This window comes from Raphanus sativus, chromosome 4 (assembly GCF_000801105.2).
Source record: "Raphanus sativus cultivar WK10039 chromosome 4, ASM80110v3, whole genome shotgun sequence".
Classification (NCBI taxonomy): domain Eukaryota; kingdom Viridiplantae; phylum Streptophyta; class Magnoliopsida; order Brassicales; family Brassicaceae; genus Raphanus; species Raphanus sativus.
Genome location: NC_079514.1, coordinates 1,120,250 through 1,148,044, shown reverse-complemented (window position 1 = coordinate 1,148,044; position 27,795 = coordinate 1,120,250). Strand labels below are relative to the sequence as shown.

Sequence of the window (27,795 nt, the reverse complement as noted above, 5' to 3'; positions counted from 1 at the left end):
CTGAAAGAAGTAAATATTCACACATTTATAAATAAACACAAAACGCTGTCGTTTAGAAAACCCTAAAACCCCAATTTCTCGATTTTCCCTCCAGTTTCCACAGTTGATGGAACCCATTCCCGTTAAGAGTGACTGAGCGAGAGACGGTGCGAGAGAGAGAGAGATCGCTTTTGAAGTTTAGGGTGTCGTTCTTCGGTGTTGCAGTCGGATGATTCGGAGATGAAGACGATCAAGCCCTTGCCGGAAGGTGTTCGTCACTCGATGCGCTCCGGAATCATCATGTTCGACATGGCGAGAGTCGTGGAGGAGCTCGTCTTCAACAGTCTCGACGCTGGTGCCACCAAGGTTAACCGAAATCGAATCGATTTTCTATCTTCTAATTCTGGAAACTTGTTTGTTATTGTACTGATTGATCGAAACTCTTATGTCTCCAGGTGTCTATCTTCGTGGGTGTTGTTACATGCTCTGTTAAGGTTGTCGATGATGGTGAGTATAATAGCTCTAAAATGATTATCTCGACCTTTTTGCAAATGATTGAATCTTAATTTTTGATATTTTTTTTTTTCAGGATCAGGCGTTTCCAGAGATGATTTGGTTTTGTTGGGAGAAAGATATGGTAAGCTCTTATCTCACTTTGATACTAATGCATTGGTAAAAGCTATTTGTTAGTTGAGAAACTTATCATGAGCGATGTGATGAAACAGCTACGTCGAAGTTTAACGACTTCACAAATGTGGAGACAGCCAGTGAAAGTTTTGGATTCCGAGGAGAGGCCTTGGCTTCCATATCAGATATCTCGTTGCTTGAAATCACGACTAAAGCTGTTGGGAGACCTAATGGTTATCGAAAGGTTATGAAGGTATGTGATGAATCTTGATGCAACTCAACGCTGTCACATATGGTTTTAAACTTCCCACCACGCTTTTCAGGGATCCAAGTGTCTGCATCTAGAAATTGACGATGATAGAAAAGGCTCTGGCACGACTGGTAATGTGTCTTTTGTCACCTTTGCATCTGATTTTTGTTTGTTTAACATTGTCAAGGGTCAATGGCATGATTTACTTCTGATGTTTGACCTGGTTGATGCAGTAACTGTCCGAGATCTGTTTTACAATCAACCAGTGAGACAACAATATATGCGATCCAGGTTCATCTTCGCCTTGTCTGAAGTTCTGTGAAAGACGTCCATGGGTTTTTATCTGTCTCTGTCTAAAATCGTTTCTTTCTTTTTCTTCTTTTTTTGCAACGCAAGCCCCAAGAAAATGTTGGAATCTATAACAAAGTGTGTGTTCCGGATTGCGCTTGTTCACTCGAATGTTTCCTTCAGTGTTCTTGATATCGAGAGGTGGGTTTCTACTTTTGTTTTAAGATTCTTATGAGCTCAGCCCATCTGATAGTTTACTTGTTACAGTGATGAAGAGCTTCTCCAAGCCAATCCTTCTGCTTCAGCATTTTCGCTACTGATGAGAGATGCAGGGACCGAAGCTTTAAACTCTCTTTGTAAAGTAGACGTTACAGATGGCTTGTTGAATGTCTCTGGGTATATATCTGGTCCTCGAGATAGTTTCAAGGTAAGTTACTTGCTCCACTTATGGTCTCCAAAACTATTACTCTTGTTTGTCAGATTGTTAACCTTGATTCTCACCTTTCTCTATGATTGTGGTATATTCCTTGCAGGCTTTGCAGTACATATGTATCCTTATATTTGCACTTTTTATGTGTGACTATACATCAACTATCTTTTGCGGTTTAAGTTAGGAAGTTTCTGTATAAGGTTGTATGGCCTTCACGGTGACAGATATCAATTCAAGATTCATAAGCAAAGGTCCCATACACAAGCTACTGAACAACTTCGCTGCTAGTTTTGATTCTACGGATGACTGGAAGTCTACAGATGGGCTACAAACAGGACGACGTAGCAGACTTCAACACTGTCCTGGCTACATATTGTGCATAACATGTCCACGTCATCTTTATGAATTCTCGTTTGAACCCTCAAAGACAAACGTCGAGTTCAAGGTATTAAATTTCTCTTGTGATCTAAACTTGATTAGATTTTTATATATTTTAATGACTGCCTGTATCTCAATCCGTGGCAGAACTGGGAACCTATACTTGCCTTCATAGAAAGAATCATTCTAGCCAAGTGGAAGAAAGATGAGGGTCTTGGTATGCTACGCTTTTGTTAAGCTCTGATAGTAACCCTTATATTTCTGGTCCTTTTTAACGCTTTCTTGCTGTTTTTTTCTTAGAAATTTGTGATGAGGGAGCTGATCTGCTGGCAAAAGGTGATAGACAAGACCTGATTGATGACATGGGTAGACTTCAAGAAGGTACCCAAAGTTTATATGACATTAGTTCTTACCTAGTGGAACGGGGCAGCATCTATTGTTCGCCCCACATATATATTTCAGGCGGCCCTCCAATGCTTCATTCTCTGGATGCAGAGTGGCCAGAAACTATAGAACCTACAAAAAAGAAGCGCAAGAGAAGTAATGATCAGACACCTTGTAGTTTTCTCTTGTCCCCGTCTGGTGACTTTAGAAAAGATGATGGTTATTTTTCGCAAGGAAAGGAGGAATGGTCTCCAAAATATGAACAAAACACTGTAGCTGAATTTGACGGTCTGACTGCTTCTGTTCGACAGCCATGTGACATCGATATGCAAAAGAATGAAGACTTTCCACAAGTCACTGACCTCCTAGGAACAAGCTTGGTTTCTGGCGATAAGTGCAGCAAACAGTTTCTAACAAGATGCCAAACTAGCAAACCTCTCAATGTCTACAATGATTTTACAGAAGATACAGACGTATTAAATTTTCAGTTTGAAGAAGTTGACGACGAGTTAGATGCCAGCAATTACATTGGAAAGCATCTTTTGCGGGGTTGCTCCTCAAGAGAAAGCCTAGCCCTTCATGAGCCTAAACTATCTCATGGTGAATGGTCTGAATCAGGCATGAAACTTGATGACAAACGAACGAATTCACTGATTAATGTCGTAGAGACCGGAGAAGGTGATTCTTACTGTGATGTTCTTTCTGACACACTTGAATTTCATGGAATGACCAGGACTCCTGTTTGTTCCCTAGGGAGTTCATGGCAGGATACTGATTGGTTTAATCCACAACATTCCTTAGACAATCCAAGTGTTGGAATTGGAGAAGACTTTAACATCAACCCCGTAGATATTACGGAATTTCGTTCTTATGAAGACAGCTTTGTCAAGAAAAGGTACTCTTCCTCAGCCAATGTCGGGAGGTCTGGTAGTTACCGTCTGAGTTCTGAGTGCTCTACAGTGTTCTCCACATCTCCTACGGCCGAGTGGAAGTCTGATTACCAGAAAGGTTGTCAAATTCTTGAAGGGAGTTTGAACGTGGGAAGGATGCCTGACCCTGGATATTTTTTCAGTGAAGCTAACAACGTCAAATTTGATCATGAGGCCATACCTCAAATCGATTGCCGGAAAACCAGCACAGATTCTTTCGCAGATATTCGGAATTGCACCGAGTCAGGGGAAAAGATTTTCCAGTCATTGTGGGGGAATGCAGATAATGTGGGTATTGAACAACATAGTATCGGGAAGGACAAATTTAGTTATAGGTATGGGTCAAAAAAAAATGTTGGTGAACGAAGGTCAAGAAGAAGCCGCTCTGCTCCTCCATTTTATCAAGAGAAAAAGAGGTTTGTCAGTTTAAGTTGTAAAGCAGACACAAAATCGAAGAACTCTGATCCATCAGGTTCTTATTACTGTTCTTTTTTCTTTTTTCAGATGTTATTGTGTTACTACTGTTGTTTTAGTTTCCGGAATGTGGTGGAAAATAAATTAATGTGGTATAACTTTCTGCAGAACCTGATGATTTGGAGTGCTTGACACAACCCTGTAATACATCTCACATGCATCTTAACGACAGCATCCTTGATGATGTGTCATATGATCACCTTCAAGAACCAGGAAAAAGAATGAGTCCGGCCTCAGACTTGAAAGCATCTGCTGGTTGCAGTATTGTGCACTCAGAGACCCGAGATGAGGATGGAGACGAAGGTAACTATTAATCTTACATGAGCTGTGTGTCTCTTTGGTTAGGTAAATCATCTCCAAGGCACTTTTTGTATCTTCCATGTCGGTGTAGTTATCAATCAGATCGTGTTCCTTGACAAATTTGGTATATGGAAGTCTTCACGACGTTTCCTTTTTTCTCCCCTCTTACATGTTGAGTAATTAACTATGTCACAGACTTCAGCTCAGAGGAAAATCTGGATCCAGTTAAATCCACAACGAAATGGCGCCATAACTGTCCGTCCCCTCAGGTAAAGCAAATTATAATGTTTCCTTTTTTGCTTAATAGACTGAACAATTGAAGACAACTGAGTATCCATAATATTTTTTTTTTTGGTGCAAGGTTGCCAAGCAATCACACGAGCTTCATGATCAAGATAGTGTACTTGATATATGTTCAGGATTTTTGCACCTGCGATCCGATGAGTCCTTGGTTCCTGAATCTATAAACAGACACTCCCTTGAAGATGCCAAGGTTCTACAACAGGTGGATAAAAAATACATCCCAATTATTGCCTGTGGAACAGTTGCCATCGTTGATCAGGTTCATCCTATATGTCTCTTTCTTCTTATTTATGTCAGAGTCTAGTTGAACATGGTTGAGAATTATCTTCTAATAAAGAAGATATAAGTTGTTGAAACTATTGCTCTTAATAAATGTCTTGCTACAAGTTAATTTGAGGGTGTCATTTTTTACAGCATGCTGCCGATGAAAGAATTCGCTTAGAAGAGCTGCGTAAAAAGGTAAGAGCTTCTTGGAACCTAAAGCTCATGTAAGTTGTAGCTACTTTTCGAGTGTTTCACAGTTTGGATAATATTGTGCTTCTATCAACTGACAAAAAAATGAAATTACTAGGTCCTGGCTGGGGAAGCAAGGACAGTCACCCATTTGAGTGCAGACCAAGAGTTGGTATGTTTGAACATTATATTACATAACATCATCATCCGCTGGATTTAATTCAGAGTAGTCTACTCTGCCTCAGTTTATTGATGGTGCATCAATAATCTTTATTCTTGACATTAAAGGTCCTGCCAGAGATGGGTTATCAGTTACTCCAGAGTTATTCAGACCAGATAAGAGACTGGGGTTGGATCTGCAGCACTAATGCAGAAGGGTCAACGTCCTTTAAGAAGTAAAATTTCTCTTGCTGGCCCATCAGCATATGCATTTGTGTGTGTTAGATTGCCGCACCATGATAAATGTTTTACTTTTCTACAGGAGCATGAGCATCATTCAGCGGAAACCAACTCCAATCACACTCAATGCGGTTAGACAGCCTAGTCTAGCTCTTTCATTTTCCTTTTTATTACATTCTCTTTGGGATTCTATATGGGTCACTTGAATGATTACTTTGTTTACACCATTTGTAGGTCCCATGCATTCTGGGTGTAAATCTATCAGATGTTGATCTATTAGAGTTTCTTCAGCAGGTACTTTCTGAATCACGTATAAGCACACAGCTTACTTTAAGATTCTTACTCAACTTTTACCAAACCAGCTTGCTGATACTGACGGATCATCAACAATTCCTCCATCTGTTCTTCGAGTCCTGAACTCCAAAGCATGTAGAGGTTTATTCCTCCTCTCTCCAGAATTGTTTTGTATGTTCAAGGATAATCACTTTGCTAATTTTGTCTTCGTCTACAACTGCTAAGGTGCAATTATGTTCGGAGATTCTCTGTTGCCCTCGGAATGCTCTTTAATCATCGATGGACTGAAGCAGACCTCACTGTGTTTCCAGGTATTTAAGAAACATGAAATTTTACCAAAATGATTCATCTTCTATTCTAATCAAATTAAACCCATTTCTTATGTGTACAGTGTGCTCATGGGCGACCAACGACAGTTCCTCTAGTCAATTTGAAAGCATTACACAAACAGATAGCAAAGCTCGAACCAAGACAACCGTGGCATGGGTTCGAACGCAGAGAAATCACACTTGATCGTGCTAAGTCACGCTTAGATGAAGCTAGAAGCTAAAATGTTGCACCTGTAGCAAACCTTTGATGCTATAGACTCAGTAAATAACTACTTTTTTCAATTTGCTACTCTTAGTCACACTGTAAATCGCATCCCATGTTTCTCTGATTGCATTGGCAGTAAATATTTGACATGTAAATAAATGCTTAACCAGCTACAACATGTTCTTCTTCAGTCATCATTTTGCTTTGGTCTGTGCCAGTAACAGCACACAGTGCCTTCCTTATGGGAACCAACATCTTCAATGACGGACGCAGTTCCTGTACATAGAGGAAACTGAACTTAGAATCAATGGCAAAAAGAAACAGTATAATAAGATTGAACCATTGGTAGCTCGTGATTATTCTAGATGTTGTAAAACTTTCTCTCACAATGTACTGGAACAAAACTGTTTGCATTACCTTAAACACCAATGTAAGCTCTTCTTCGCCACGCAGAAACAAGGAGAGACTCCAGTAACATGTAACAGGGGTGACGCATTCGACCAGCACAGGCTTCAAAATCTTGCCAATAGGGATAAACCTGGTGACAGTTTTTCCACTGCAGAGCAGAAACACGTAACAATTTAAGTACTTGAATAATTGGTAATAGCACAGATGATAATAATAATAATACCACCCTCTCTCATAGGCCATTAATATTGTTGTAGTTCAAAGCATTAAGTCATCATCATCATCATGGAGTGCGGAAAATAAATACTAACTAAATGGAGAAACCGGACCTTAAATATTGAGTTTCAAGTTGGATCCCCAAGGTTGCCATGATTATAACAGATTCTGAACAGCTCAAGCAAGAGAAGAATCAGTTTAAAGATGTTCAAGACTAATATCATTTGGTGAAACTTTAAAGCGTGTAACAAAGTCCTTCTCACCTTTCTTGACAAACTTCCGACTCTGTATCATAACAAAGAAACCACTTAAAAGGCAGCTCCAAGAAAGATCCCTCACTGGATTGTCCTGTTTCATGTGAGTTACCCCCTTTCAGATACACGTTTGAAGAAAATACAGATGAAACATCAACAAAACAAATCCAAACTAAGACACGTGATTTATACAAAAAACTCGTAATGCATTAACAACATATGGCTTTAGAGAATCAAAACACCAAACTCATCATGTATTAACATATAGTTCTATAATAATGACATGCGATTGATCAAAAATTCATATCTAAATAACAAACAAACATATCCTAAACGAATCGTTACCTTTCCAAGAAGAAAGAACATGATAAAAGCCAAACCCACAAGGAAGAAAGCAAGCCACCTAAGACGGGAATGACCAGTAACTCTGCTTCCCTTGATGATCACATGGTGGATGTCAATGGCTCCTCTAGTTGGCTCACTTTCACTTTGGTGTATGTAAGTGTATCTCTTATCCGATAGAGACGACCTCACCATTCGTTTGTTCCTACCCAAAGCAAAAAAGTTTCAGACTTTTGAGTCTCTCACTCAATTCAAGCAGCAAGAGAAATGTCTCTGCGGCTTTCAGTCGAGCAACATGCGTGCATTATAACCCCATTTCAACATTTATAAATCTCCACACAAACAATGATCTCGAGACACACAATTACCGATCAGCTGACGAGCGAAAGCCCAAATCTTAAAAAGTGGAGTGAAAAGGGTCAAATCTGAACCGGTGAAGAGCAGAAGACGAGATTAAAAATAAATAAAAAAAGGTCGAAGCTTTGCAGATTGTATGCCGTTTCAACGAAAACCTTCAATACAGAAAACGACCTGTCGTTGTTACTTGAAATATAACAACGCCTTGCCGTTTTTTCCCCTCTTCTGGTCACTTATACACAATCAATTACAAAGCTTTGCTTAGGTTAGCATGTCTTAAACTAAATTAAAGTACACCTCTTGGGATTAGAGCTTTTGGTAGAGAAAAGAAACTGTAAACCCTGAATCAGTTTTTTAATTTTAATATATTATTATAGCTAAAAGGAGATAGAAATCACTCTAAATTCAGTAAAAACATTAAAAACACCCAGAAAACAAATAATTAAAAAGAGTCTAAAACTGCTTAAGACTGACTACTCCCTCAGCTTGTATTAATCAACCCCTACATGCCATAATCTTCAACATGATCATAAAGGTTGTAGCTTTCAGACAATCCCATCTTTCCAACAAGATCCTCATCCCCTACAAAACACATTAAACTCTCTGATTATTGTTCAGACACAAGTCACAAGTGCTGTTTTGTCTTTTTTGCATTTTACTAAGGGAACCTTACTTGGGTTTGATAGGACTCCTAGCAAGTGAAGATCAGAGCTCATCTCAGGACTCTGGAAGCAAAGATCTTCAGGCCTAGGACTAGTAGCACTTGTTGTCCTAATGCCATTGTTGTTGTTTCCATCAGGAAGAACAAGAAGACTCTCTGGCATCTTCCTCTTCTCATTCAACGTCTCGGTTTCAGTCTCCACCTCAGACTCACCATTGTTGTTTTTAGAAGAACCGCCAGGCTGCTTCCTCTTGGACCGAGCGCGCCTGTTCTGAAACCAATTGTACACGTTCTGCTCAGCGATCTGACCGTGTTGGCTAAGCTCTTCGGTTATGTCTTTGATCTTTTGCTTGCTCGGTGTCCCTATCCCTTGGTCGAATATACGCTCCAGAGTCTGAAGCTGAAGTGGCGTAGGAGTCCACCTCTGCCTACCTGTCATCTTGTGACCAAACGTTGGGTCTGCATATAGAACTCCCATTCTCCCTCCTGTTTTTGAAACAGAGTTGTTGAAGTTGAAGTACAAAAAAAAAACAGCGTTGTTGAAGTTGAAGTACATAAAAACTATAAACTTTATTATAGCTCAAGAACTAGCTAGCATCAAGCAAGGTGAAATACTCTAGCTCAGTTAGAGGGTCTCAAGGTAGATTACTAAACCTATTCTTGAATTCTAGAACGAACCTGCAAGATCTTGTTGAGAAGTGAGGGTTTTGTGCATCTCAACGAGACGTTCACAAATGGTTGCGTAGATAGCAATCTGTTTCCTCAGAGTTTCAAGCTGCTCATCGGTCATCACCTTCACGTACATTCCTCCTGAGCTTGAGCCTCCGTTAACATCGATCCCTTGAAGATTTGAGGAGTTGTGGTTGTTGTTGGGTTGCTGCTGATTATTATCCCAGTCCATCATCTCTTTTCTCAAAGTTTTAGTATTTTCTTCGCTTTATCTCTCTGTGTGAATGAAGAAAACAGAGGAAGGGAGAAGAGTCAGTGCTTTCTTAGGAAAGGTAAAGGCACGAAAAAGACAAAAAAAGGTAGGTTTATAGTATTAAATTTTCGATATTAATGCCTTAAGAACAAAAAATACTAAGAATATTTAAGAAAAACGGTAACATGATTCATATGTGAGTAAGACGATCATTTGTAATATCAAACGGTAACATTATAAGAGTAAAATGATTTAAAGGAAAGTATTAGAATCAAAGGGTTGTATAGTTTCCAAAATTAGATGTCGACAGTTAATGTGTATACTTAAGTTAACGGCTACTTATATTGCTGATAATAACATTTTAGTTTACTGTTCTTTTGATTTATGGTTGTAAATATTCTTACTATATTATTATGCAATTAACAGATTTATGTTGTTTAGTTTTATTTTTTGTTGGTTGATATTCTTTCAAGAAATTGAAATATAGTTCCTTTTTTGAAACTAATGAACTTTTGAAGTTTATTACTTTTAAATGAAATATTACCATTAAATCGTTTATATATTTATATACAACTTGTTTACTATTTTCTTAGAGAGTTCATCAGTTTTTAAGTTTTTTTTTTCTTTTTGGAAAAAGGGCTTACCAGTTTTTCAAGTTGTATCTTTGTTTGCATGATTACAACACTAATAATAATACTAATACACAAGCTCGTTTTTATCAATGAAAATATTTATAAATTTTAATTTTTCTTTTAGATTAACTTTTTGGTCAATAATCGAATTCGTATTATAGTAAGAAGTTGTGAAGAAATTTAGAGAAAATAAGAACATTTTAGTTTACTCTTTTCCTGACCAGTTAACTGACATTCTTGAGTCGCGATCTAGCAACTTTTTCTGACACATTCCAGATTATATTTTTCCAAAACAATCCTCTATAGAGTATTAGCTACACCGTCTTTTGGAATCCCTATCATCCTAAATTCCTAATCAAACATAAGAAGAAACATAAATGAAATAAGAAATCTAACGATTGGTGGGTCAGAGTCAGGACTACGTATAAGTTAAGGAGCCACACACCAACGTGTCATCTAACCATGAGAAGTCGTAGATGGTCGGTGTCCGCCGCCCATGTTCCACGGGCACTTAAGGGTTGAGAATTTAATAAAGTTTAATCAGAATCATTACCTGCAAAAAGAAAATGAAATTGATCCTGAATAGTAGTAACAGAAACGTTTAATCATATTTGTCTTTATTGTTCAAAACAAAATGTGAGCACTGGACAACTAATACTTGAATACGTGGTCATGACACATGCCGTATTGAGTCCGGTGAATATAGTATTTGTCGGAACGTGTACTTAGTTCTTCTCAGGTCTACTTACACACTGTGATCTTTTCGCATTAAAAATATATCAACTTAGGTCAATTATCAGAAGAATTTACTTCACATTTACATTCCAAGTCAATGCCTCACCTAAAGTAGTAGGGTGGAACATAAGTTTGGAATTGGGATCATTATGAATTGTTCAATGGGAAGTATATATACTGTTACCTAATATTAGACCACACTGCTGCAACCCGCTAATACAACTCGTTTATCTTATCACTATACATAATATATGTATTTGATTATCTGTACTTTATAAAATTAAGGAAAAAAATTTCTCAGCTACACCAAGTATGGTGTAATATGGTGCAAAACATTCGAAATATCAAAATATGTCAATAACATCACCAACTATATGATAATACATACCACATGTACCAACTAAATAATTATATGGTGTAAACTACATGAATGGTTTCAATTGATTTTATGACTTATTAATGGGGTCAATCTGTAATTAACAAAAATTCAATTAAAAACCTAAAAACCCAACCCAAAATAAGTCTACAAACCCGACCAAACAGAAAGAACATGGCTTAACCCGAAAATAAGAGGACTGACAATTTTAGGGTTTGTAAAAGACAATCGATTTGGGGATTTTGTGACACAGAGGGAGAGGAAGAGACGGGGAGACCAGGAGAAAGAGATCGACAAAGATTACTACTAAACATATATTCAACTCTTTGGAGTCCTTTGCTTAGTTCAACGTCTGGTTCGGTTAGGAAACAGAGAACACATGGCCTCACCATAACATAGTGACTATTTACCAATAATTAAAAAAAAAAGAAAGGAATTGATTGCACCGTGTATTAAAGAATCAAGGAAATGAAGTGAGTTAATGTTTCTTTTTGGTTTGAGAAACAGCGCCTCTGTTTTTCAATGGAGACGAGAGAGAGACAAACAAACACTCTTGTGTTCCAAGATTTTTTTATTATTCTAAAGAAAGAAATAAACATTTAAAACAACAAATGTAATAGATTAACAACGACCTCGGAAATTTTTAAGACTCTCTTTTTCGTATGCTTCTTGTTAATGGTGTTTCAAAACTTTGTTTCAAGCAAATGTATGTTCTGTCTTCTTGTTTCTCTGTCTCTACGAACAAGAAAACGAAATGATGTTGTTAGGGTTCGTAATCTCTGTCGATCTTTTTCTCTTGTTCTCTCTGACTCTTTTTCTCCCTCTGTGCTCGATTGAAATTATCAGTCCTCTCATTTTCTAGGTTAAGCCATGTTTTTTTATGTTTGGTCGGGTTTTTAGGTTTTTAATTGAGTTTTTGTTAATTACCGATTGACCCCCTTAATAAGTCATAAAATCAATTGAAACCATTCATGTAGTTTACACCATATAATTATTTAGTTGGTACATGTGGTATGTATTATCATACTAGGTGTTTCCTGCACCATGTGCAGTAAAAAAATTTTAAAATATTTTCTAACAGATAAATATAAATTATATTTATTTTTTTATTAATATTATAAATTTTCTTTTTCTTATTAATATTTTAATTTAAATTGATTTAACTGAACATTAAAATTAAGATAAAAACAATTTTGTTTATTTTGAAATATATTTAAGAATGTGCATGTATATATTTAAAATTATAATCTTAGGTAGATTTTTCAATCTATTTATTTTAATTAAATATGTAAAATTGCATAATTGTCAAATATTAAAATTAAACAATATTTATAAAATCTGTAGATATATATATAAGAAACTAATGATTTTACTATTTAATTTGATTTTATGATTTAATTTTTATAATTTTCTAAAAATATGTATATATTTTTGAAATATTTTTAATTTAAATGATATTTCAAAATTTGAAATGCCATAATTGAATATATTTATTTTAATGATGATTTATGAGTTATTACCGTATTTTTAAAAAGTCCAAAAATATAAATCGACAATAAATTTAATACATGAGTTATACCATATTTAAAAAGTTTACCAAAAATATAAATTAACATTAAATATAATTGTCCATGTCACATTAATCTATAAGACATGTCATCAATTTTAGTAGCCATGTCATATTATTTTTGTGAAAATGATTGTAGAAGACATGTGGCAAAATCACTTCTCAAATATAGTCTAGGGGATGAAAATTTCATAATTTTCAAAAATTAAAGTTAAAAAATATTTATAAAATCTGTAGATATATATAAGAAACTACTGATTTTACGATTTAATTTGATTTTATGATTTTAATTTTGTAATTTTCTAAAAATATGTATATATTTTTGAAATATTTTTAATTTAAATGATATTTCGAAATTTGAAATGCCATAATTGAATATATTTATTTTAATGATGATTTATGAGTTATTAACATATTTTAAAAAAGTCCAAAAATATAAATCGAAAATAAATGTAATATATGAGGTATTACCATATTTTAAAAAGTTTACCAAAAATATAAATTAACATTAAGTATAATTGTCCATGTCATATTAATCTATAAGACATGTCATCAATTTTATTAGTTATGTCATATTGTTTTTGTGAGAATGATTGTAGAGAAGACATGTGGCAAAAATTGTCCATGTCATATTAATCTATAAGACATATCATCAATTTTAGTAGCCATGTCATATTATTTTTGTGAGAATGATTGTAGAGAAGACATGTGGCAAAATCACTTCTCAAATATAGTCTAGGGGATAGTTGGTGATGTTATTGACATATATTTTGATACTTCAGATGTTTTACACCGTATTACACCATACTTGGTGTAGTTGAGAAACTTTTTTCCTAAAATTAATTATTCATTGTTTTGTACTGATTCTTTTTAAGTTTTAAACTAGTACCAATCGTTAATACTAATATATTGTTTTGGTAATCTATGTTTTTGTGGATTTATGTATCTTCTTTAGTGGTCTAGAAACAAAGTTACTGAAACATTTGTTATTCGAGTAAACAAAAAAAAATACATTTATTAGTCTCGTCGTATTTTTCCGACAGTGTTTGTGTTTAAATGATTTTTATAAAAATTCATTATGGTAAAAGAATAATAACAAAGAGGTTTCCATGTGCTCAGCCTAAGTCAAATAACGAGACCAAACTGTTTACATAAACGCCTAAGAGTCCAAATTCATACATGTTTTCCTTTTTGTCTTTCTATTATGAGGGTATGACGTGGGAGCATATAAAATTCTACAAAAAAATATCAGCAAATGATAAGTATTAAGATTGATCTTTACAAAAATGTAACAAATTTAACAAGGTTACAAGAAATGTAACAAATTTCCAAGGTTACAAGATTGATCTTCAAAAACAGGCTTAGACCGGTAACTGTAACTTGGATTTCGTCGAGCCTCTTTGGGCTTATCTCTTGAATGAATGGGTTAGAATTTGATATGGGTTTCGCCCAAGGTTTGGTCTTGTAATAGGAGACTCATTTGCTCTATTATGCCATGAAATGTTCAACCAAAATGTAACAATATATGAGTACTCTAGTTATTAAATTATAGAGAATTATTTAACTTACTCGTACAGAACGACTTGGTGTTTGCCAATAATTTTCTTTCATATTATTGTTGTTCTACTGTAGGATTATGAACGACTTCTGAACTCTTTCTTCAACTGATGAGCACATAAATGATAAACACACAGAAAAATAAAGAAAAATGGTTAAGTTATTAGTTATTACTATTGGACTATTTGGAACTTATTGAGTTACTGTGTATATATATTATGATTTGGATTGTATTATATTATGAATTATTGTATTGGAATTGACTAGAGGTTAATCAGCGAGTGCTTATAATAATTGAGATAAGTGGTTGTTATGGAGGTTTCAGATGAATAAACGAGTAATGATGTGTTAGATATATACACTCACTCACTATTGATGGTATATGAAAGCTGCGAGGGAAAACCAAATCACTTTTCATTTTCTAGTTTCATATACTGTACCCAGTTTGTTGGCTTTACTTAAGTGGATTCACAAAGTTAAGAAAAGTCTAATCATATAAGTAAATTAAAAAATAAATCTCTACAAAGTTAAAGAGACCGTATCCGAGGAATGAAATATTGAGGATGGGTCCAACTTTTATCGTTGCATTTGATATATATATATATAACCCAATCTAATACGCTAAAAGCATCTCCAACCGATTGCTATTTTCACTTTTATAATAACATTTACAGGTGAAATTACTCCAACCCACCTCTATTTCTTCCTCTATAATAAAGATCTCTATTTTTTTTGTTCAAACAAATCTCTATTTTTTCCTCTATTTATAAAGAAAGAAATAGCATTTTTCTATTTTTTACTCTATATTTTAGAAATTGCTACTTTAGAGGAATATATTGGAGCATATTTCACCTCTATTATAGAATTTCTCTATTTTAGAGGTGAAAATAGCAAAATACATTGGAGATGGTAGGCCTGGGCATTTTATCCAGACCCGAAGATCCGACCCGAAACCGACCCGAAAAATCACGGTTTTGGTAGGAACCGAACCAATCATTTTACCCGATTGAGTCTTGTTTTGGAAGATCTGCGGGTCTTAGACCCGACCCAAAACCCGATAGGGTATCCGAAATATCCGCAACTTCTAGTATATAATATATATATATAGGTATTGTAATATATTTTTGGTATCATGGATATTTTTTTAAGTTTTAGATTTGAGTTTTTAGGTAAAATTTTGGATTTTCAAAAATATAATTCGGATAATCAGATAAAATTTTGGTATTTTTCATGTATTCCGGTTAGATTTGGATAAAATTTAAGATATTTTCAAGAATTTTTGTGTTTTTGGATATTTTTTAAGCTAGATCCGACTCGAACCCGACTTAAAACCGAACCAAACCCGGACTAATTATTCTATTGGATCTAACTATCTAAGACCCGAACCGACTCGGATCCGGCAGGATTTGAACCGACTCGGATCCGGCAGGATTCGAACCGAATCTGAACCGATAAATTCTAAATACCCGATTGGGTCTAAATATCTAAGATCCGAAAAATCCGGACTCGACAAGATCTGATCCGAACCCGACCCGAGAATCCGAATGTCCAGGCCTAGGAGATGGTCTAAGAATCGCATTAAAATGATAATTGCACTTATGTCCAAGTTTTGTTTTTATTTATTTATCCACCAGATTTGGTCGGTGGTCAGAGCTCTCATAGAAAAAGCCAGTGTAATCTCTCACCGTCCATCTGACATAAGATCGGACGTCTCTCGTGATATCACGTAACGGAGTTAGATCACCAGCTAGACCCCATTCAAGAGATTAGCGTCTGCGACGTGTACCATTTTGACTTGTCTTTGAAGAAGACCGTTCTTTGGAGCCACTATGACTCAAAGCTTCCTCTCTTTTTCCTTTTCTTACACTGTTGTTTTTTTATCATACAAGTTTTATGGGTGAATTAATCAGTTTTGTCATGTTAACATGTATTATTTTATATTTTTCTAAAAATATATAAATGGTCTAAAAATATAAAAATGTTAATTAAACCAATTTTCTTGGGTTACTTGCATATTCATTTAACTTTTCTTTCACAAATTAAATCATTAATTTATTAGATTGTTTAGAAAAGAGTCCGTTTAGCAATGGTTGAATTAGTTCACGAGTTATGTTTGTTTCTTGTTTCTTCTCTTCATTTTTCATAAAGCCAAACCAGTTTTGTTGTTAAAAAGTTGTAACCGTAGTTTTAAAAAATTGAAACAGTGTCCACAATTTTGTTACAAGATTATATAAAAATAGTTTTGTTTAAACTAGATTTATTTTTTTGTTAAACTAGATTTATTTAGGCTCCGTTAGTATAGTTTTGCTTCTTCTTTTTTCATTTTTTGCCTATTTGATCTTTCACTCTACTCCAAGGGAAGTACACTGGCACATAAAACCTCGAAGTCGTGTGTTGTGCTGGAATGAGTTCCTGTTAAAGAACATTGTCCCACATATAATCCATCGGATGGATTAAGGTTAATGTGGTAGTAATGCTTATGAATGTATAATATCTGAGGTTAGAGTTTTTGTTGCTATCAAACATTCATTATGCTTTTATATGGACTATAATACATGGATCTATTCTATTAAAACAATATCAATGTCCAATTGATAAATATTTGGTACAATTGATAAATGTTTGGTCTAATTATTTATATTTTACGTATTTATTGCACAACATAAATTATATAACCGTAACTACCTTTTACTAATAAAATAATATTGTAACTTCCACTTTTCCATAAGTCGACAATTACAAAAATTAAATATTATTATTTTTGATGTCAAAAAAATATATTATTATTTCTTTTGGTGTATGTACCAAATGCAGATGGTTAACATATTATACTAAAAGTAATTAGTTAATCTTTGTGATTGGTATGTTACCTTCGGGTATAATTTTTAATATGTAAATATATTATATATACATAAATAAAATTAGTTAAGATATAAAAAATTTAGTCTAACCAAAATTTACCCAGTATATTTTTGGGATAAATTTATGATTATGAAATAAAATTTAAAAACAAAAAATATTTCCAAAAATGCGGGTCAGAATCTAGTTTCTAATAATATTGCAGATTTATAATAATAGAAAGGTAGATCTCAAGTTGAAGTTGACAAAAAATGAAAGAAATTTAGATCTGAAAAGTTAAAACATTTTCTTGAGTATGCAAGTAAATTGATAATTTTTCAAGATCTTCAATTGTATATTAATCTAATATGGTAAGTGATTTCACAATTATTGTATATATATTTTAATTATTGTAGTTTAATTGATTTATCTTCAATAAGTATTTTAATATAACTACACCACGCCCGTATATATAGGAATTTTGACTTCAAATGGTATAGTAGTATTGATATGTTTCCATATATGTTTGTTGTGAATATTTATTTTTGTGGTTCGCCGTCTATAAAAAAAACCGTCGAAGGAACCGTTACTTCTCAATCTCAACATTCCCCATCTTGTTTCTCTATCCTCTCTTCTCATCTCTCTCCATCTCTTTCTTTCCCCTCTTCTCTCTCAATATATTATTGAAACGAAACGAATCATTTGCGATCTCTTTGGTACATTTCAAGTTTGATCTTTTGCCTAATTTTCATTTGATCACCTTCGATAGATTTTGAATTAGTTCACTGTACGATCCATTTACAAAGATGTTCGTGAAGAAGCTGGTCGAGAAAGCAGCGAAGAAGGTGACATACTCGTCTCTTTTTATCGAACTGTTCATCTTCTTCTTCTTTAATTGGTCTTTTCAGATTCAGTGTGATAGGAAAAAAAATCGAAACTCTGAAAATATACAGAAATCGATGTTAGATCGACTGTTAGAATAATATTTTGTTTTTCTTATTAAAAAAGTAGAATTTTCCTTGGCTCCGTTATTATTACATATATTTTCTTTATGTCGATTAAGTTCGTACTTGTGTCGGATTAGTAACACAGATCATACTACTTGTGAACGTGACTGTTACTCTGTGTCCGTTCGTGGTTAGCCCAGATGTTAATCGATATTTTAATTAAAAAATAAAAAACATTTATGACGTAAGATGTTTTTGTCGACACGCATGTTTCGTGTCCTAAATTTTTGAAAAGTCGAATTAAATGCGTATCCAATCTAGTTACTAACTATCTGTTGACTTTTTGACTTATCCATACAATAAGAACCGAACCGATATATGTTTAGTGTCTCCCAACCGAACCAGCCGGTTTAGTTATAGCCAGAAAAAACAGAACACAATCATTCAATTTTTTTACCATTTTCCTCTCCATTGTTGCAGCCTGGAGGAAGCTCATCAGAAGGATTAAGAGCTAATGACGTTGAGCCACGTATCGTATTACACTATGGAATCCCATCAGCAGCTCACTTGTTTGCTTATGATCCGGTTCAGAAGATCCTCGCAGTCTCCACCAAGTAAAGAGCTGTAAAGAAAGTTTTTTTCCTTTTCAAGTTGTTTCACTTTGTTGTGACATCATATTGTTTTTGATTCTCAGGGATGGTAGAATCAAGTTGTTTGGGAAAGATCAGACTCAGGCTTTACTAGTGTCAGAAGAAGCATCCACAAGCAAGTTTCTTGAGGTGCTACTCACTTGCATTATCTTCTTCTTCTCTCTTTTTATTACATTGACATAGCTTGACACATTATTGTTTTTGATTCTCTAGTTTGTTCAGAACCAAGGAGTTCTTCTCAATGTGAACTCCAAATATCAGATTGAAGTAAGACATTTTCTTTAATCACCCAAGTAGTACTATAGTAGTAGCCATTTTGAGCTTTTGTCTGAAATCTAAAACTCACTCCAGGTTTGGGATTTAGAGAAGAAGCTTATATCTCATGTTCATGTTTTCAACGGCGAGATAACATCTCTGAGGGTTATGCAACAACATACACCTTACTTGTACGCTTTCATCCTCAAAATCTTCTTACCATAGTTTCTTGAGTTCTTGATAATGAAAGCAATTGTGGATTCTAATTTGCAGTTATGTCGGAGACTCTTCTGGTAATGTATCCGTAATGAAGATCGATCAAGACTCTAATCAAGTGATACAAATGGAGTACACTATACCTTATCTAGCATCAAATGGTAAAAAAAAAAAAATACTAAAAAAAATAAATAAAACAAATATCTCTTTGGATTCTTGAAACATCTTCTTGTTTTGTGTTAAGGCTCACCAGTTGAAGCCACTGAGGATACCTCAGTTGTGAGCATTCTACCACAGCCAACAGCCGAAACCAAAAGGATCCTACTGGTGTTTAGTAGCGGGTTCATCACGTTATGGGACATCAAAGAAAGCAAACCGGTTCTCAAAACAGGAGGCAACGGTATTATGGTAAAGCAGGAAGCAAAGAAAGCCACTTGTGCTTGTTGGGTTTGCCCTTCAGGAAGCAAAGTAGCGGTCGGCTACAGCAACGGAGACATTCTGATATGGAGCACGACAGAGACTTCTTCCACGGTCTGCAAGCTGAACCTCGGATACAAAGCCGAGAAGACACCTATAGCTTCTCTAAAATGGGTCTACGCTGAAGGGAAAGCAAGCAGAGTTTACGCCACCGGATCATCCTCAAACTCCTTGCAAGTGGTTTTGCTCAACGACCAAACCGAAGTAAAGATGGTTAAGCTGGGGCTTCACGTCTCTGAGACTTGTCTTACCATGGAGATGATTGTAGCTGATGGTAAACAGGACTCTCTACTGCTTGTTCTTGGAAAGTCTGGACGTTTGTATGCTTACGATGATCACATGATCGAGAAGTATCTAATCCAATCTCAATCAAAATCACCTCCTTCTCTCCCTAAGGAGAGTGTGGTCAAGCTTCCGTTTTCAGATTCTTGCGGTGGTGGTGTCACAGTAGGAAAGTTCCTCACAAACCCTTCACACCACCTGCTGAACCTCTCTGACGAGGATTATGCTCAGCTTGCGAGAGATGCTGGTGCAGTACCGTTTCTTCCTTCTCAGATATCTCCAAAGGAAGGTTACTTCCCTGGTTTCACAAAGGTTAAGAATGTTTACATCACTGGACATAGTGATGGAACCATTGGTGTGTGGGACATGTCCTGTCCTTTTCTCATTCCTCTCTTGTTCCTGAAAGAACAGGTAAAGAGTTTCATAGACTATTTAATAAATAGTAAATAGTATATATTAACACGTAACTAGTCTGGATCACTTCTGTACTTTCTGCTTCTGATGTTGTGAGATTAATTATTTAGCAGGCAGATACTGCTGCATTGACAGCTTTGCATTTCGACAGCAACGCAAGGCTTCTTGCCTCTGGTGATCAGAACGGAATGGTTCGTCTTTATAGGTTCAAACCTGAGCCATACGTAACAGAAAACAGTTTCATCCCTTTCCAAGGTAATGTTAGAAAGTTGTTCTTTTACTATTGTCTTCTTGTTGTTTGTTGTGTCTTCTCATACATTTGATTACTCTTTTTTTTTGTGTTGCTAGGAAGCTCAAAGAAAGGGAATAACCATATCGTTCATAGTGTTAAGCACATAAAGCTCACTGGCTCCATAACATGTATCCAGAAAAGCCAAAACCCCAAGCATCTTGTTGTTGGATCAGATCAAGGACATGTTTCTCTGGTTGACATTGAGGAAGCAGCTGTGTTGTACACGAAACACATTGCTAGCGAGATATGTCCAGGGATCATCTCCTTGCAGTTTGAGAGCTGCAGTGTGCAAGGCTTCGAGAAGAATGTGTTGGTGGTTGCTATGAAGGACTCGTCTGTTTTTGCTTTGGATAGTGACACAGGAAACATGATTGGAACCAACATGATTAAGCCCAAAAAGCCATTCAAAGCTCTGTTCATGCAGATTCTAGGTATATATATATATATACCTCTCTTTTAAAAAGTAGTTAAAAAGGATTAAAGATCTATTAAATGCAGATGGAAAACAAGACTCTTCAGCAAATGGGGAGAGCATAGTTGAGGATGTTTCGACAAGGCAGCCTTTGGTTTTGCTTTGTTCTGAGAAAGCTATATACATCTACTCATTGTCTCAAGTTGTCCAGGGAGTGAAGAAGGTTCTTCACAAGAAGAAGTTTAGTTCTCCATTTATTTGCTCAGCTTCTACCTTCTATGGAACCACCTCTGGTGTTGTTGGTCTAACACTTGTTTTCTCTGATGGAACTGTTGAGATAAGGTGAAAACATCTCTCTTGTATTTTTTTTGTTTCTTTCTTCATATTCAAGGTGGTCTCACTGATGCTTTTGAATTGTTTTCAGGTCTTTGCCAGAACTCTCTCTTCTAAAACAAATCTCTATCAGAGGCTTCACATACTCTTCACCAAAACAAAACTCATTACCAGAGATTACCATATCTGCCTCATGTGATGGAGATCTTGTCATGGTAACACACACTCTGCAAGTTACTAGTAGTGAGTATTTTAGTTGATCATCATCATCATCATCTTTATCTTGATGCAGGTGAATGGAGATAACGAACTTATTGTCAGCTCAGTCTTACCTCACAAGGAAACATTTAGGCTAGTGGAGTCTTTGAGCAGAGTTTACAAGAAAGATAACCCGGTTTCTCACGATGGAACCATTGCTGCATCAGCGGTTGCGTCATCTCCAAAGGAAAAGAAGGTGAAGAAGCAACATTTTTCTCTCTCTCTAAAGCTATATATAAACACACAAATGAGTTATAACTAATAATCCATGTTGGATTGTTAACAGGGTATGTTTGGTTCTGTGTTCAAGACTAAACCCAAGCGTGCAGCTGAGACAGAAACAACAGAAAGCACCAAGGAAACTATTGAGGAGATTTCTAAGATCTTCACCACAGCTAATTTCCCTTGGAACAACGACAACAACAACGTTGAGCATAGTAGTAGAGAGAGCAGTACGGTGGTTACTAGAGTTGACGATGAAGAAGAGTTGGACATAGGTAAATAATAGGTCTAACATATCCTTAGTGATGTAAATGAGTCTCTTGTGTATGTTTTCTGATCTTTTTTTCCTTGTAGATGACATTGACATCGAGGATGATGATCATCAGCAAGAGCAGCCTAAAGAACAAGGGATATTGTCAGGGATTAGTAAACAGAAGCTGGCGAGTAAGTTCACGAGCTTCAAAGGTAAGCTGAAGCAGATGACGGCTAAGAATAATGAGAAGAGTGTTGTGACCAATGAAGAGAAACATGAGGAGAAGAGTGGTGCCACGGTTGACCAGATCAAGAAGAAGTACGGTTTTGCTTCGTCCGAGGTAAGCTTCTCTAGTAGATAAATTTATGTAGCTTGGCTCGGTGGTTTTTTATATTGCGGTGGTGTTGTGTAGGAAATGGGTGCTGCCAAAATGGCTCAGAGCAAACTTCAAGACAACCTGAAGAAGCTACAGGTACTCACTCAACTAAATATGCATAAACTTGGATTGTTTTTCAGAGACTTAATATCTGTTTTGTAATCTGTGCAGGGAATCGGCATGAAGACGACAGAGATGGAAGATACTGCAAAGTCTTTCTCCTCTACGGCTAAGGAACTGTTGAATGCTGTGGAGTTCAACAAACAGAGCAGTTCAAAATCATAGCACTATGTTGATTTCTTTGTTTGAATTAATATTTGTTTCAACACAATTAATTATCTTAAAGAACTCAGAATGTGATTTGTTGTTGTAGATAGCTTCTCTAAAAGTTTTATACTGACACTTTCGATGAGCTTTTCAAACTTTCTTTCCTACTTAAACCCAAAAATTCAACCTGTAAGCCCGCAAAAGGATAACTAACTTTGTAGAAAAGTCTATTCGACTATTCACCAATCGATAGAGAGGAAAGATAGAGTTTGAAGCAAACACAGTGATACCATATCTCATAAAACTAGAAACAAAGTTCAAAGCTAAATCCAAAGTTATGATGAGGAGTTGAAGTAAGAGATGTGAATTAAATCCCAGTTAACAACATAAAAGAGGGGAAAACATAGAAATAGAGTAAAACTATTCTTCTCCCTAACACTAGTAGAGCTAACACATAAGAAGAGAAGATACTCCATTAAACAAACAGCTGCTGATCCATCTCTTAATCATCATCTTCCTCCTGTAACAACATAAATCAAGAAAAAAAATTCAACAATAGTATAAGAAGAAGAGAATGGAGGGAATTTTTTTAAAAATCGTAGTAGAAGAAGAAACAAACCTCATCACTAGCAGCATCATTCTCATCGTTGACTTCAGACTTGGACTTGTCAGAGTCATCATCTCCAGCTGTACTCGTTCCATTAGCCTTGCAAAAAAAATAAAAAAAAATATCGAGATTTTACATTTGTTGTCCAACAGTAGAAGAAAATGACAAAAAAAAAGTAAAAGAAAATACCAATTTCATGTTGTATTTTTGCATAGTCTTGGCGTATTCAGTCTTTTTGGTCTCAGCCTTTTCTACATAAGGAGCTTTATCCTGTTTCATTTGATTTTGAAAATTTTAAAAACAAAAACAATTGAGAGTAGTAACCAGATCTAAAGGTATTTAAAACTCACATCAGCAGTCATGGATTTCCATTTGGCTCCAGCAGCTTTACCAACCTTTACACATATATATATTCAATAAGAACCATATATATGCTGCTGCTATATAGTTTGTTAGTGGTTGTAGATAGATCTCAGATTACTACTACTACTTACAGCTCCGACGGATTTGTTGTTAGGGTTAGCTACATTGAACTCCTTCCGGAATCCCTCCCTTAATTCGTTCATCGATAGCAATAATCAGCAACAACACTGTTAAATAATCAATTAAGGAGAAAATCGATTGCGGAGACTTACAGGAAGACGAAGAAAGCACTTGGTGGCCTCTTTGGCTTGTTTGGATCCTTCACTTTCTTCCCCGCTTTCTTCCCTCTCGTTTTCAATCTGTTTTTTGAAAATCGGAGGTTTCAGATTCACGATAAGAGACATGCGAGTGTGTGCGATTTAGAAGGAAGATATAACCTCTCGTCGGTGCTCTTCGCTTGAGCCTTGGTTTCACCACCTTTCATCTCTCGAGATCTGCAATAGAGTAGAAAATGAGAACGAAGAGTGACTTGGGGGGACTCTCAGAAGAAGAAGACGCGGTGAGAGCAAAGCTTTTACCTGTGAACGAACGAACGTTAGGGTTTTCTTTTTTTCCTTCTTTTTGTTTTTTGACGACGATTCAGATCTTTTTCTCCGCTTCTTTGCTAAATCTGATGTGCTGTTTAATTTATTTATTTTAAATCAATTCCAGATTTCTTTTCCAAAAATAACTATATTTAGTGATGTGGCGGGGGATTTGCCGGGTAAGATAACTTTGATGCTGTTACTTTGGATCTTGACCGTCCATCTGATTATCTTTGGTAATCTGATTTCATTTTCTTTCCGCCACGCAAGTAACCATTGGCGCCAACCATTTAATATTCTCTTTTTTTTCTGACAGAATTGAGTTTTTTTCTATAAAAAAAAATACTACCCCCCCTATCCACCATTTGCATTTAATATATATATTACTCCCTCTGTTTTTTAAAGATCCATGTTCTAGAAAAAAAATTTGTTTTAAAAAGATACATTTTTTATTTTTTCAATGTATAATTTAATGAAAATCTGTTAACTTCAAGAAAATTAATTGTGTTTATTGGATTTTTATTAGTTAAATATTATGGAAAATTGTTATTCACAAAAATCAATGCATTTTTAATGTGATTTCTTAATATACGTGAAAAGTCTAGAATATGTATCTTAAAAAAACAGAAGGAGTAGTTAATAATTGATGACTCACTCCTATTTTCTACATACTATTTTAATCATTGATTATGCAGATGACCGTTTTCAATTTTCAGCTAAAATATCTATGCATGAATAGTTGAACAACTCACACTTACACTCACTCTCCTGATATTGATTACAAGAATTACTATTGTTTTCTCATTTCTGTAAACTTTTACACTTTTGTTTGGCCTGAATACACAAAAAATTATATATTTTTATCAAATATAATTGGTAGATCTAAAACAGTTTTTTACATAATCAAACAAACAATAGGAACAAGACAAAGTTCAAAAAAAAAAAGGAACAAAACAACAGAGCCTTTGACATTACAGCAAAATATGTCAAGGTCCCAGACTCCATCTTAATTATCTTCTTCTCTTACAAACGGGAAAGATTCGAACCTACTGGGAAATAAGACACTATAATCGGAGCTCTTGAAGAATCAGATTTTCTTTTTGGTTTCTCCAGAGACATGACTTTTGAGTTACTAGTACTACCATCGATTGAGCTAATCTTTGAGCCGGATTTTGGAACGAAGCAGCCAAAGAAGGACGCGAAGAGAGACATGATCGGAGTTTTTTTTTTAAGTATGTAGTCTTTAGGCGATGGCTAATTATGTTGTTTATATGTTTATGTTTAGTTTCAAGTTATACTATGGGAGAAGGCTACCTATGTATTTATAACACATATTAGCTTTGAATATTCTTGGACACGTTTCCTGGATGTTACCTCTTATTATCTTGCTAGGCAAGCTTTGCCCTGTTCTCAAGTAAATTTGACAATTTGTACATACTAGTGGCCAACGTGGAAAAGAATAGTGATATTCTCTTTTTGTCGAGATTCTATGATTGGGGTGTGTCTTCATGTCAAGATCCTATCATTTTTTCTAAAAATAATATCTTGACTCGACATTAATTTGGGCCTCATAAACTATAGAAAAAAATAAATCAAACCAGAATGCAACCCATCAATACTATTAATTTTGGAACATGACCTATTGATTTTAGTTGGATCTATTTAAAAAAATATGAAACCTAAAAAAAATCCTTACATGCGTGTGTTATATAACTGTTATAATCTAAACTAGATCTTGACCCGCCCAACCGGGCGGGTATTTATTTTATGTTTTTAGTTTTTTTATTTATAAATGATATATTTGTAATATTTAAACATAAATTTAGATTTAAAATTAACATTTGTAGTTATAATAAAAATTAAAAGTTAAAAAAAATATTTTGATATAAATTTTAAATTCCTAATTAAAATAATATAGAGATGGGTCATAATTTTTTTCAATTCCAAAATCTTAGCATTATTAATAAAAAATAAAATAATTTATAAATAAATAAAATATGTAAACATATTTGAAATTAAAATAAATTTGTTAAAAAAAAAATCTTACGCCATTGTTATTTATTTCTATAGTTTGACCCGTGGCCGTAAAATATTTGCTTTCACTTCAATGTTTTTCTTTGTTTTAATGATATATATATATATATATATATATATATATGTATTTCTATGTGTGTAAATTAATATGTATTACATAACTGTTAGTATAACATTTTAAAACAAAATTTTTATTTATTACTTTAAATAATTATATTATGTGATTTAAATCGTCTATTATATCAGATTGTATCATATAAAATCTAATATTTATAACTAATTGGACTTATATTATAAAAGTTTTATACTAACAATTTATAAATAAAATATTTTATATTTTATTTATATGATATATAAATTGATTTTGATGTGTGATTTTTATTTTATTATTTTATTAATAAATATTGAAAAATATTTAATGTTAACAAAAAATCTATAAGGAAATTTATTTTGGTTAAGGAAATCTATTATTTAAATTAGGAAAAGACATTAAATACTTAAATGTATCATTTAAATAAGGAAAATACAAAATTCTCTACTATCTTTGTTACCAAACAAAAGTAATTTTTTTTAAAGACTCCTATCTCTATTACCAAACAAAAGCTTAAAGTACTTCTACTTTAATAAGATAGATAACTGCTTATGTTCTATGCGTGTATACCATGGGTGTTTCACTGTTTGTCGGGATTATAGCAGTTATAGAGAGAAAACCTTAGATCAGGGAATCATTACAAAAAAATATTAATTTTTGAATATTAGTTTTTAAAAGTTAATTCTTCAAATATCTACACAAACAATCTAACAAAATTTTGAAAATTGATTCATTTTCTTTCAAATATGTATCTAAACAAACTATATCTATACTACTAAAAGAAAATCATTAAAAAAAATCTGCTTAAAAAAATTGTTGGACCCTTTCACTAACTAATTATTTTTGATCCAAGTATTTTAAAATACAGAAATTGAAAAATAATAATTTAAAATTTAAATCATGTATAATTTTTTATTATATATACTTTATAGTAATTAAATTAAATAATGATTATTAAAATATGTATATAACCCGAGGATAACCACAAAATTAAGCGGAACGGATGCGGATACAAAATTATTTGTTTGCGGGTTGTACGGGTCATATTTTTTAACCAAAAACAAAATTTAAACCCCGTGGATTGGCGGGTCAGTGGGCGAGTTCGACCCGTAATCCAGCCTTAACCGTGTGTATAACAGATTAATTTTTAAATTGCTATTATTTAATAAAATATATTTTGATTAAAATTTATACACAAATAAAATTACAAAAATACAAATATAATCAGAAAGAAAAACAAATATCAAAAGTTAAATTTAAAATAAAAAATATACCCGCCCTTAAAAAGGCGGATCAAAATCTAGTTGGTAATTATTTTCCATTAAAAACTATTTTGGGTTCGGCCTAGCAAAAGTCATATGAACCACCGCAAAACATAAAACTAGCGCAGCGCATGACTTTAGAAGCAGAAAAGAAAAGCCCAAATACGGAAAGCGAAAAGCACGTCGTATCGACAGTATATGGGTATCCGTCGGTGTTCAACAAGGAAAATTCCATTTTCTGCTTGAAGCAGTGGCTAACTCGGTTTGATTATTTTGGACTACGAAGACCTCGGTCGTGCTTCTGGTTTCCATT

The 27,795-nt window shown here is 34.4% G+C and overlaps 6 protein-coding genes across 7 annotated transcripts; 2 read left to right on the top strand and 4 right to left on the bottom strand.

Annotated features, from left to right (window-relative positions):
• The first annotated feature begins 4 nt into the window (after window positions 1–4).
• On the top strand, window positions 5–6,118 carry LOC108854888 (DNA mismatch repair protein MLH3-like). The gene is made up of 24 exons (XM_018628566.2): window positions 5–345; window positions 435–486; window positions 569–616; window positions 705–859; window positions 930–987; window positions 1,090–1,147; window positions 1,253–1,345; window positions 1,412–1,571; window positions 1,678–1,693; window positions 1,799–2,019; window positions 2,100–2,169; window positions 2,253–2,333; window positions 2,448–3,737; window positions 3,848–4,042; window positions 4,235–4,308; window positions 4,401–4,601; window positions 4,757–4,801; window positions 4,914–4,967; window positions 5,084–5,190; window positions 5,277–5,325; window positions 5,429–5,488; window positions 5,557–5,629; window positions 5,714–5,799; window positions 5,880–6,118. Exons 1-24 carry the CDS (start codon window positions 220–222, stop codon window positions 6,036–6,038), a joined length of 3,531 nt encoding a protein of 1,176 aa, XP_018484068.2. The 5' UTR covers window positions 5–219; the 3' UTR covers window positions 6,039–6,118.
• On the bottom strand, window positions 6,052–7,641 carry LOC108854893 (uncharacterized). The gene is made up of 5 exons (XM_018628572.2): window positions 7,246–7,641; window positions 6,910–6,994; window positions 6,760–6,814; window positions 6,440–6,578; window positions 6,052–6,298 (listed from the first exon to the last, which is right to left on the bottom strand). The coding sequence occupies exons 1-5, from the start codon at window positions 7,435–7,437 to the stop codon at window positions 6,185–6,187; spliced, it is 585 nt and encodes a 194-aa protein (XP_018484074.1). The 5' UTR covers window positions 7,438–7,641; the 3' UTR covers window positions 6,052–6,184.
• Window positions 7,642–8,000: 359 nt separating this feature from the next.
• LOC108854889 (WUSCHEL-related homeobox 13) lies at window positions 8,001–9,327 on the bottom strand. Its single transcript, XM_018628568.2, has 3 exons — window positions 8,939–9,327; window positions 8,273–8,746; window positions 8,001–8,181 (listed from the first exon to the last, which is right to left on the bottom strand). The coding sequence occupies exons 1-3, from the start codon at window positions 9,162–9,164 to the stop codon at window positions 8,102–8,104; spliced, it is 780 nt and encodes a 259-aa protein (XP_018484070.1). The 5' UTR covers window positions 9,165–9,327; the 3' UTR covers window positions 8,001–8,101.
• An 8,148-nt stretch (window positions 9,328–17,475) lies between these two features.
• On the top strand, window positions 17,476–22,678 carry LOC130511752 (uncharacterized). 2 transcript variants are annotated; one of them, XM_057009301.1, is made up of 16 exons: window positions 17,476–17,732; window positions 18,315–18,448; window positions 18,529–18,613; window positions 18,698–18,751; window positions 18,836–18,930; window positions 19,013–19,116; window positions 19,200–20,125; window positions 20,242–20,383; window positions 20,477–20,851; window positions 20,919–21,174; window positions 21,257–21,380; window positions 21,458–21,619; window positions 21,710–21,920; window positions 22,000–22,238; window positions 22,311–22,370; window positions 22,446–22,678. In XM_057009301.1, exons 1-16 carry the CDS (start codon window positions 17,694–17,696, stop codon window positions 22,557–22,559), a joined length of 3,120 nt encoding a protein of 1,039 aa, XP_056865281.1. In that variant the 5' UTR covers window positions 17,476–17,693; the 3' UTR covers window positions 22,560–22,678. The 2 variants fall into 2 exon arrangements, with proteins under 2 accessions (XP_056865281.1, XP_056865280.1); XM_057009300.1 differs by having other exon boundaries at window positions 20,239–20,383.
• A 131-nt stretch (window positions 22,679–22,809) lies between these two features.
• On the bottom strand, window positions 22,810–24,247 carry LOC130511754 (high mobility group B protein 4-like). Its single transcript, XM_057009302.1, has 8 exons — window positions 24,090–24,247; window positions 23,949–24,005; window positions 23,784–23,870; window positions 23,643–23,700; window positions 23,499–23,543; window positions 23,338–23,418; window positions 23,161–23,247; window positions 22,810–23,061 (listed from the first exon to the last, which is right to left on the bottom strand). The coding sequence occupies exons 2-8, from the start codon at window positions 23,993–23,995 to the stop codon at window positions 23,044–23,046; spliced, it is 423 nt and encodes a 140-aa protein (XP_056865282.1). The 5' UTR covers window positions 23,996–24,005; window positions 24,090–24,247; the 3' UTR covers window positions 22,810–23,043.
• A 626-nt stretch (window positions 24,248–24,873) lies between these two features.
• On the bottom strand, window positions 24,874–25,392 carry LOC130511755 (uncharacterized). The gene has a single exon (XM_057009303.1). The coding sequence runs from the start codon at window positions 25,305–25,307 to the stop codon at window positions 25,119–25,121; it is 189 nt and encodes a 62-aa protein (XP_056865283.1). The 5' UTR covers window positions 25,308–25,392; the 3' UTR covers window positions 24,874–25,118.
• Between the last annotated feature and the right edge of the window lie 2,403 nt (window positions 25,393–27,795).